The sequence below is a fragment of the Urocitellus parryii genome, chromosome 4 (genome assembly GCF_045843805.1).
Source record: "Urocitellus parryii isolate mUroPar1 chromosome 4, mUroPar1.hap1, whole genome shotgun sequence".
Lineage (NCBI taxonomy): Eukaryota > Metazoa > Chordata > Mammalia > Rodentia > Sciuridae > Urocitellus > Urocitellus parryii.
Genome location: NC_135534.1, coordinates 14,895,914 through 14,907,052, shown reverse-complemented (window position 1 = coordinate 14,907,052; position 11,139 = coordinate 14,895,914). Strand labels below are relative to the sequence as shown.

General features: G+C 36.4%; 1 protein-coding gene across 1 annotated transcript; it reads right to left on the bottom strand.

Annotated features, from left to right (window-relative positions):
- On the bottom strand, nt 1–942 carry LOC113195092 (olfactory receptor 5B3-like). The gene has a single exon (XM_026406507.2). It carries the CDS (start codon nt 937–939, stop codon nt 1–3), a length of 939 nt encoding a protein of 312 aa, XP_026262292.2. The 5' UTR covers nt 940–942.
- Nucleotides 943–11,139: the final 10,197 nt, after the last annotated feature.

Below are 11,139 nucleotides of genomic sequence, written 5' to 3'. Positions count from 1 at the left end.
TCAAAATCTTAGAAATACTTTTCCCTTTAAAACTATCTTTTTGAGAGCACTCTTAACCTCCTTGTTCCTGAGGCTGTAGACCACAGGGTTCAGCATGGGGATGACCATAGTATAAAAGATAGAGGCAACTTTGTCTGTGTCCATGGAGTGACTGGAGCTGGGCTGTAAGTACATGAAGATAATCGTCCCATAGAAAATGGAGACTGCAGTGAGGTGGGAGGCACAGGTGGACAGAGCTTTCTGATATCCTGTAGCTGATCGCATCTTTAGGATGGTGATGAATATGAATAGGTAGGACACCAAGATAATTAGAAGAGCAAAAAAGACATTGAAGCTGGCTACATAAACAAGAACCAGCTCATTGACTTGTCTATCAGAGCAAGACAGAGCCATGACTGCTGGAACATCACAGAAAAAGTGATGGACCACATTGGACTGACAGAAGGAGAGACTGAACGTTTCCCCAACATGGATGGAGGCATTCAGGAGACCACAGACATGGCAGCCTATGACCAGACGGGCACACACACTTGTCGTCATGGTGGTGGAATAATGAAGGGGTTTGCACACAGCGGCAAAGCGGTCATAAGCCATAGAGGCCAAGAGGAAATTTTCCATAGTGGCGAAGGCTGCAAAAAAGAACATCTGAGCAGCACAGGCATTGTAGGAGATGACCTTGTGTCCTAGAAGGAGCCCAGCCACGACTGTAGGAGTGACAGCTGAGGAGTAGCCAAAGTCCACCAGAGACAAATTGCTGAGGAAAAAGTACATGGGAGTGTGGAGACGAGAATCAGTGAGAATCAAAACAATCATCCCCAGGTTTCCAACAACATTAATGAAGTAGATGAGGATGATCATGATAAAGAGGGCCACTTGGAGTTCTGGGGCACTGGTGAGTCCTAGGAGCATGAACTCTGTCACTTCTGTCCTGTTCTCCATCCGTGTTATTTGGGAGTCAGGAGATGCTCTTTAGCAAAGAGAATTGGAGGCCAAAATTGTGAAGAGTTTTGTGAAATAGATATTGCCTTGAAACTGAACCATGTATATATCATGTGAATTATTTTATTAGCATAATTATACACATTTCAAGATTTACTACATGTAAATGTAAGCTTAACCACAAATTTTAAAGCATTGATTATTTATGTAGTTACAAACTTTTGAACTTAAACCTTCAACCCAATTTAAACCCTATTTGTCAAATTTTATATAAGTTAATTTAACATTTGCTAAATTTTATGAATCTTATGACATGAGGGCAAGCATGTATATAATTAAACATACATAATTATAATATATATATAATATAGTATAGTATGTATCAGGCTTCACACACACATGTGTACACACACAGAGACACATATACAATTGTCCGCCAATTCTGTTTTCTTGCTCTAACTAAAGCTTATACTTTTGAATTGCTCACTTGATAGGATTGCTCTAGATCCTTTATATTGAATTCTTGTTTTAATAATTTAGTTATGTTTACATTGTGTTAATAACAAGTCAATCTTCGAATCCAGGCAGAGTGTTTCCCAAGTAAAATTGTCATAATCACATATGAATCTAATTTTTTTTTTAGCTGAATTTATAGTTACTCATTGTCTTCATTAGCGTAACTCAGCGTTTGGGGTTTCACAGTGTAGTCACTGAGGTATGTGCACAGTTCATGTCATCAGGCAACTGGGGCAGTAGGAGCATGCACAACCAGCAGAAGACGTGGCATCTGATGGATGTGTGGGTTCTAGAAAAAGTTACAAATTGGACCTGCTATTTACCACCTATGAGTCAATTTTCCTAATCCAACTCTGCTAAGCTCATCCTCTCAATGTGCAAAATAAAGAAGTGAATGGTATTTAACTCAAAATAGTATTGTGAGAATTAAATGTGAAAATACACAAAAATAACATCTCAATTCTGGGTGATTATGATTTTGTAAGTGTCAGCTATAATAATATTCAAATGCAATGATAGACTGTATGTATATGTTGGCTTAGAAGTAGGTGGTCATTTGCCAAGGTTCAGCGGTGGGTGATCTCTGTAGTCTTGGGGTCTCCCTCTTGATTTGTATTTTCTCTCACAGAGGTTGGCTGAGATTTTCAATCCTTCTAGTAACTCTTTCTCTGTTATTCTGCCATCCATATGATTGGCTGCCCTAGCACTATGACATAGATGGCTTTTCTGTTGGTGTTCAATTTCTTCCTTGAAACCCATATTTTAGCTTAAGCTGAAAGAATATCCATTTCTTATACCAATTCTTTATCTCTATGGTGTATTCACATAGTTGAATCACTGAGATTGAGGGTTGAAAGTTCATAGTTTTGTCTTGATGTCAACCTGCAGAGCTTTTTTTTGTAGCAAATTGAATGTTGTAAATTAAAGCACCTCATGTACTCCTTAATTTGTACACAGTTATATGTTCATTAAAATAAAATTTTAAAGAATATGCAAACTTTAAAGAATGTTCTTTGAATCTCTTTCATGTAGGAGCAATGTTTTAATTCTTTGTATTTAAATATAAAATCTTTGGAAGGTAACCACCCAATGCTAACTAGTATTCCCTACCATCTTCTTCTTAACCTTCAGCAAACTTACTGCATCAACTAAACACTTGAAGGCATTGTGTTTGCCAGTTTTAACACATGTGACCACTCTTTAGCATAAGTTTTGTTCTATGACAAGTGAGGGGGTCTTTTTACAGGAGTGTGTGTGTGTGTGTGTGTGTGTGTGTGTGTTGTGTTGTGTGTTATGCATGTGCAAGTACTTTTATTTTACAAGTAAGGCAAAAGTATATTTGTGCAATTTTGTGATGTGAGGCTCTATTATTATATATCTGGAATGAGGAAGATTTAAGATTTAACCCAGTTTGGACCTAATCATCAGTCTGTTGTTTTAGTCACATCAATGTCAATGTGTATAGATGTGTTAGAAATAATGACAGTTATGGAGAATATATTAAAACTAAAAACACAACTTACTTAATTTGTCTGGCTTCTTCTGTAGATAAAATAGGAGCCATTTCACTTGTCTATTTTTTGTTTATCTCCAATAATAAACTTACATACACTGAAAATGAAATTACCACCTAATTATCCAGAGCATCATTCTATACTAATGTTTATGACTCAAATTTCTTAGTACAGAAAAAATAATGATATATCCCAAGTATCACAAATCTCTACCAATGTGACTTTTGACACATATACCCTACATCCACATCAGTTTTAAAGAAAAGCATTCAAAATCCATTTCTGTGTCAGTAAGTCATAGTGAGTATAGGTGTCCTATGATTTTGTTAGAATTACAGTTTTTGCTGAGTCTTTATTGAATATAGAAGCTTACCTTCCTCCTTGGAAACATGCAAGAATCTTGAACAGGGAGCTTGAAATCTGAAATTCAACCACAGATTAATGCTTCCATTAAGTTAGAGAAGCTCTCTGTCTCAGGTAATGGTTAATGGTCCCAAGCTGCCTAAGGCAGGAAGGAAACAATGGAAGCAATGGTATTAACAGGGATTCAAGTCCTGAGTCTCCTATGCATTTTTTCTAGGTTTTTGGAGGAGTCCTTACGTCCTTCTCAATTGTAAAATAAATGCACTAAAATGACCTCTTCCACAAAATTCATGGAATTGTGCTTTTAAGTAGAAAAGAAGGAGCTGTTTATAAAATAACTTACCATTTCAAGTCATTTAATATAATTTTTATTTTGAGGTATTCCCTTAGTCATGTTGCAGGCTCATAGAGGATCCCCAAATTAGGATAAGGCCTATGTGCATGAGAAACTGTCAACATTAAGATAGATAAATAATGGATGGTCACAGGCAGTAGAATTGGAATCTAGTCCCCCTGAAATGAAGTCACCTGAAGTCATGTTGAATTTCAGAAACTAATATACAGGGACCAAGAGTAAAATATGAACACATGGATGTCTCAGAGGATGCCCCTCAGGGAGCATTTGTAACTCCTCTTTCCTCTTTCCTAGGGAAGAAACAATTAAACTGTCTGTGGGGACCAATTTGGATTTTTGAGCATGCACCTGAGTTTTCTATTACGCCTTAATGTATCAATAAACGTGATATGCATGCTTTTTAGCATAGAGTTTGTACTTTTTGTTAAATATATAGTTATGTTACCACTACCCAAATCACCTGAACTAATTCTCCAAGCTTCTTGGTGGCCAACCTCTCCTTTCACCCAGTGTCCTGGAAACCACTCAACAAATTTTCCATCTGATTTTTCTTTTGCAAGAATGTCTTTCGCTAGAACACGTGGGTTTTGATTCTGGCATCTTTCACTTAGCAGAAATTCATTTGGAGGTCCATGAATGTTGTTGACTATATCTTTAGTGGCACTTTTAACTTTTATGGACTTATGTTTCATAAGATCAACTGTGCACATTGTTTTTATCATTTCCTGATGCAGGACCATTTTTGTTGATTCCACTGTTTAGTGATTATGAATGAAGTTGATCTAAACATTTGCTGACCTTTCTTGTGCAAGCATAGGCTTTTATTTCATTAGGGAAAATACCTAGGATTTGGATCTCTTCATCATATGGTAAATATATTTAATTGAATTTCAATTATTAGCATTCAGATAAATGAAGGATGGTCGAAGGGAGGGGAATTGAAATCTAGTCCTTCTGAAATGAAGTCACCTGGAGTCATGTTGAATTCCAGAAGCTAATACATAGGGACTAAGAATGTTTACAGAAAACCCCAAATAGTTTAACTGGACTGTTTCTATCAGTTTTAATTCTCAAGGGCAATTCACTCCAATTTCATCATATCTTTTTTTGCACTTAATTTAGTTTTTATTTCACTTTCGTGTTTTTTGTTTCTCAAAGATGGCTCAAGCTTTCCCAGAAAAATCTTTATTTTGTGTCTTTTTATTTTTTATTTGACAGATCATAGCTGAATATCATTTGGGGTATGTAGTGTGATGTTTATATTTAGACATTGTGTCTCAAACTTATAACATTTAAAATAATTGTTATTTCTTTGTGAAGGGTAATATGCAAAATATCTTCTACTAATTATTTTTGTATTTTTATTTGTTCTAAATTAGTAATATGACAGTAGAATGCACTATGATACATCATACATAAATGGACTGTAATTTCCCATTCTTCTGCTTGTACACATGTAGACTCACACCAGTCGTGTACTCATATATGTACATAGGGTAATAATGTCTGATTCATTCTACTGTCTTCTACTGCTATACCCCTTCCCCTCCCTTCACTCCCTTTTCCCTCATCTAAAGTAACCCTCTTCTTCCCTAGTCCCCCACCACTTATTGTGAATCAGCAGCCGCATATCAGAGAAAACATTTGGACTTCGTTTTTGGGGGATTGGCTTATTTCACTTAGCATGCTATTCTCTAGCTCCATCCATTTACTAGCCCTGCCATCATTTCATACTTCTTTCAGGCTGAGTTATATTACCTTGTGTACATAAGTCAAATGACACGATTCTGTATTTAGAAGATCCGAAAATTTTCACTAGGAAACTCCTGGAACTAGTAAATGAATTCAGCAAAGTGGAAGGATATAAAATCAACACCCATAAATAAAATGCATTTCTATACATTAGTGAATGTCATTCTTCAACTCTACTGGTCTTCCTTCTGCATATTTATAGTTTTTTTTTTAATTAGTGCCTTTTAGACACACAAAAGGTGAAACTCTCTGTGGTATATTCATATACGTACATAGGATTGCTGGGTCTGCATCATTACACTCTTCCTCCCTTGTCTCTTCCCCCCTCCCTTTTTCTATCTCTCAACCCTCCTCTGGATCCCCTTCCTCAGCTCCACTGGTGTTCTTTGTAGTTTCATGGGAGTCCCTTGCCCTTTCCCCCTATTTTGGTTTAGTTCCTTATATAAAAAAAATTGACCCTTGACTTTCTTTCTTTTTTTCAGACAATCTTAGTTGTCTTTTATTGATTTACATTTACAAAAATAATTTTAAGCAAATCTATTTGTTACATTTATGTGAGTCATAAAGCTATAAATCTAACAAAAAAATCTCATGTTCATGTTTCTTAAATATCAGACCATTTCATTAAAAATGTGATATCATCTCACTTCAGTTCAGAAGAATGCAATATATTGTGGAATCTAGAACCAGTGGAGTCCTGCACTTCTTCTTATTAGGGGACTGTAGTTAACACATAATACTGGGGTTCATTTTGAGATAATCATACCAGCATGGAATATGATTTGCTCCAATTCAGCCCCCACTATTTTCACTTTCTCTCTTCTCTATATAGTAAATAATATAGAACATATATAATAATATATAAATAATAGAGACTTATATAATAAAAATTATAGAACCCTGGAGTGAGATGGAATCTCAGTGTAGTTTTAATTTGTGTTTCTCTAATGTGTGTTAAACTTTTTGTGTTCTTTGTATATCCTGTAAATCAATACCCTCTCTGAGGTGCAGGTGGCATAGATTATCTCTGATTGTGTAGACTCTTTCTTCATGCATTTGATTGTATCTTTTGCTGTGAAGAAGCTTTTTTGTTTGATGCCATACCATTTGTTGATTTTTATTTTATCTTTTGCTTTAGGAGTCTTATTCAGGAAGTCATTTCCTGTGTCATATGTTGAAGCATTGGTCCTAGCTTTTGATCTAATAGGTGCAGTATTTCTGGTCTAATTCCTAGTCTAATTCACTAATGCATAGTGATGCCACCATTATGCCCAATCACAATAATGGTATCCTAATTAGTATAAGATATTTTCCATGCTTATATAATTTTATCAAAGTGGATTCAACCAATAAGGAATCTCCACACTTAATGGCTCGCTGGTGTTACTTCACAAACCACTCCCTCTGGCAAAATGCCAGGCGCCATCCAGACTTGTTTACAGACTCTAACATTTGCCAGGTGCCATCCTGACTTGTTTACAGACCCTAACAAATTTTGGTGCCAATACCGTGCTGTTTTTGTTACTGTACCTCTGTAGTGCAATATAAAGTTTGGGATTGTGATACCTCCTGCTTTATATTTCTCACTAAGAATTGCTTTGACTATTCAGGGCCTCTTATTTTCCAAATGAATTTGATGACTGCTCTTTCTACTTCTATGAAGCATGTCATTGCAAGTTTGATGGAAGTTGAGCATTGAATCAGCAACCCCTCTGGAAAGAAGCATGGATATTCCTCAAAAAACTAGGAATGGATCTACCAATTGACCTGGTTATCCCATTCCTTGGCATATATCCAAAAGATTTAAAATCAGTGTAGTACAGTGACCAGCTTGTTTATATCAATGTTTATAGCAGCACAGTTCACAATAACTAAACTATGAAATCAACCTAGATGCCCAGCAACACATGAATGGAAAAAGGTATTGTGGTATATATACAGAATGGAATATTACTTATCCATAAAGGAGAATGACTTTATGACATTTCCAGTAAATGGATGAAACTGGAGTCTATTATGCAAGTAAAATTAGCCAATCCCCCAAAACCAAAGGTCAAATACTTTACTGATATGTGGAAGCTAAACCATAGTAAAGGCAAGGAGGGGAAGAGAAGAAATTCAGTAGATTAGACAAAGGAAAATGAAAGGAAGGGAGTGGTATAAGAATACCAAAGATAGTAAAATGAATCTAACATTGTTTTCCTATGTACACATATGAAAATACCTAAGTGAATTCTCATATTCTTGAATAGAAAGAATTAATTATTGGGCTGGGGATGTGGCTCAAGCGGTAGCCTGGGTTCAATCCTCAGCACCACATACAAATAAAGATGTTGTGTCCGCCGAGAACTGAAAAATAAATATTAAAAAATTCTCTCTCTCTCTCTCTCTCTCTCCCTTTCTCTAAAAAGAAAGAATTAATTATTTTTTAATGGCATAAATTAAAAATGATGCATAGATTCAAAGCAAATCTCCATCAAAATACCAATGTCATTCTTCAGATTAAGGAAAAAAAAGAATCCTATCACACAAAAGATTCAAAGACTCAGCAAAGCAATCTTGAGCACTATGAACCAGACTTCGCAAGACTTCACCTTGAGTTATACTGCAGAGCTATAAAACCAAACCAGCATGGCACTGGTATTTCAGCAAACATGAAGACCAGTGGAGTAGAGAAAGAACACAGAGACAAAGCCTCACAGATATGTTTGTCAGGGTCTTTAGCCCCCCATTCCCTCCTGACCTGCAGGAGAGATTGGGGGAGCATGCCCCGACCAGGATGGGCCAAGAAAGGTAAAGGTCGACTGGCCGCCATACCCAGCCCTCCCTCGCCAGAGGACAATCAGACACGCCAGGGAGACCAGTCAAAGCAGGATCTCGTTTATTGAGAAAATACACACAGCTAATATGATGTACAGGGGCCAATCAGGGTAAAGGTCAGCAGGGTGGGGAGAGTTCACGTGTACACCCATCCTACAGGTAGTAATGGGAGACACGAGCTGTCCGTGAGGGCAGAAGGATTCTGAGCCTATCCTAGAGGTGGTCCGATTCTTCATCACAACCCATGGCAATGTCTTCTGGCTAATCGCCAGGCGTTATCTTAGCCACATGTGGCCCCAGGACTGGGAAGCAGGAAGCAGCCAGCAAGTTAAGTTTCCTCTTTTCTGATGCAACATGTCCCACGTTATATCATGCCCTACAATGTTCACTTTGTCACTGATAATGTTGCCAAGAACATAAGGTAGAGAAAAACCATCTTTTTAACAAATGGTGCTGGGAACTGGGTAGCTATTTGTGGAAGAATGAAGCTGGGAAGCTAGATTCCTATCACCCTGCAGTAATGTCAACGCAAAGTGTATGAAAGACCTGGTCACAGATACCACAAAACAGAGGTCCCACACTGCAACATAGAGGCACAGTAATCATCTTCATCTTCACCTTCCTCAGTAAGACACCCAAAGAATAAGAACAAAACCAAGAACCAATGAGTGTGATAACATCCAAATGGAAAGCTGCCTATCTCTTGAGTTGTTTTTGTGTTTCCATACCTTTGCTTTCTAAACTGTATTTTGAAAGTTTAAAAATCTAACTTGTATATGATAATTCTAAATTTAGTTTCATCTAGTTTAATATTTATGCTTTCCATCAAGGTATTTTATATATTTTATATAATTGTTAATATGCATATATTAGTTCATGATTTCTCATTTATAACCTTTTAATATATCATGTTTCATGTTGTTCACTAAGAATATATATAAACATATATATATTTATGTATATACATATATATTTATGTGTATATATGTACATATATACATACATATATATTTATGTGGTATATATATTTATATGTACATATATACACATATATATTTATGTTAGCTTATATACATATATACATATATATTTTGGTTGTACTAAGGATTGAACGTAAGTGTGCTCTAACACTGAGAAACATTGAACTCAGAGGCACTCTACCACATCCTCAGCCCTATTTTGTATTTTATTTAGAGACAGAGTCTTACTGAATTCTTAGTGCCTCACTTTTGCTGAGGCTGGCTTTGAACTTGCAATACTCCTGTCTCAGGCTATAAGCTGTTGGGATTACAGAAGTGCACCACTATGCCTGGCTTATTATTATTTTTTTGAGACAGGATTTCATTAAGTTGAGGCAGATCTCAAGTTTGCAATCCTCCTGCTTCAGCCTCCTGAGTCTCTGGGATTATAGACATGTGACACCACACCTGGCAAGAACAATATATTTTGTTTCATTTATTTTCACAATTTAAGTGAAACTATGTTTTAACCAGCCTTTTCACTGCTGTGATTGAAAGACATGATCAGAGCAATTGTAGAGGAGGAAACATTTATTTGAGGGCTCATGGTTTCAGAGGTATAAGTCCGTAGAAGGCTTACTTCATTCCTCTGAGCTCCAGGTGAGTCAGAACATCATGGAAAAAGAATGTGGTAAAGGGATGCAGCTCACATGATGATCAAAAGAGCAGAGAGAAACAGAGACTCCACTTGCTGGATACAAAATATATGCCCCCAAAGCATGCCCCCAATGACTCATCTCTTCCAGCCACATGCTACCCACCCTCAGTTATCACTCAGTTAATCCCATCAGGGAATCAATTCACTGATTGGGTTAAGGCTGTCACGACCCAATAATTTCTCCTCTAAAACTTATTGCATTGTCTCACACATGAGTTTTTGGGGTATACCTCACATCCATCCCATAGCAAGTTAAAACTCACGTAGCATGCTCTAGAATTCACAGTCTTTACCATTGTGTCTGTTAATTTTTTGTAGCAAATCCACTAGGATAAAGTATATCCAGAAAGCTGGTAAAACCAAAGATCGAATACTTTTACTGATATGTGGAAGCTAAACCACAGTAAAGGCAGGGAGGGGAAAAGGAAAAGTTCAGCAGGATTAGACAAAGGAAAATGAAAGGAGGGAGTGGTATAAGAATACCAAAGATATAAAATAAATCTAACATTATTTTATTATGTACACATATGAAAATACCTAAGTGAATCCCACCATCATGGTAATACAACCAAAGAAAGTGACATCAGAATGTCAGAAACATCTGCACACCTGTGTCCATTGCAGCACAATTCACAACAGCCAAGAAACGGAAAAAAGTGCCCATCAACTGAGGAAAAGCCAACGAAATGTGACATACATACACAATGGAACACAATACATTCATAAAAAAACACGTTTCTGTAATTTGCAGCAATATTGATGGAATCGTAGATAATTATGGTAAGTCAAATAGGCAAAGGCACAGAAAGAGAAATATTACTGGAGACACTTATATTCATATTAGTATATTTATGAATATGGTCATAACCCAAGTTTGTTCTTGTTTTACATGTGTGCTTTTTACTGGTGTGTGTTAGAGAAAATGTATATAGATCAAGTGAATCAATCAAATATCCTTAATGAGTTATTTTTTTTTTGATAAGCCAGAACCAAAACAACTTGTGACTCCTCTCACCATTGTTGTACAGATATTGTATTTCTGGATATGTTTCCTTGTTTCTACAATAAAGTGACTTTTGAGGAGGTAAGTATTTGACTTTAGAAACTTCCATACGCACCTTAATATGTGATTCAGCACATGGAGAAGATCTGAGAAGCATGACATTAAGTTATTGTGCATCCTACAATTTTAAAATCCAAATT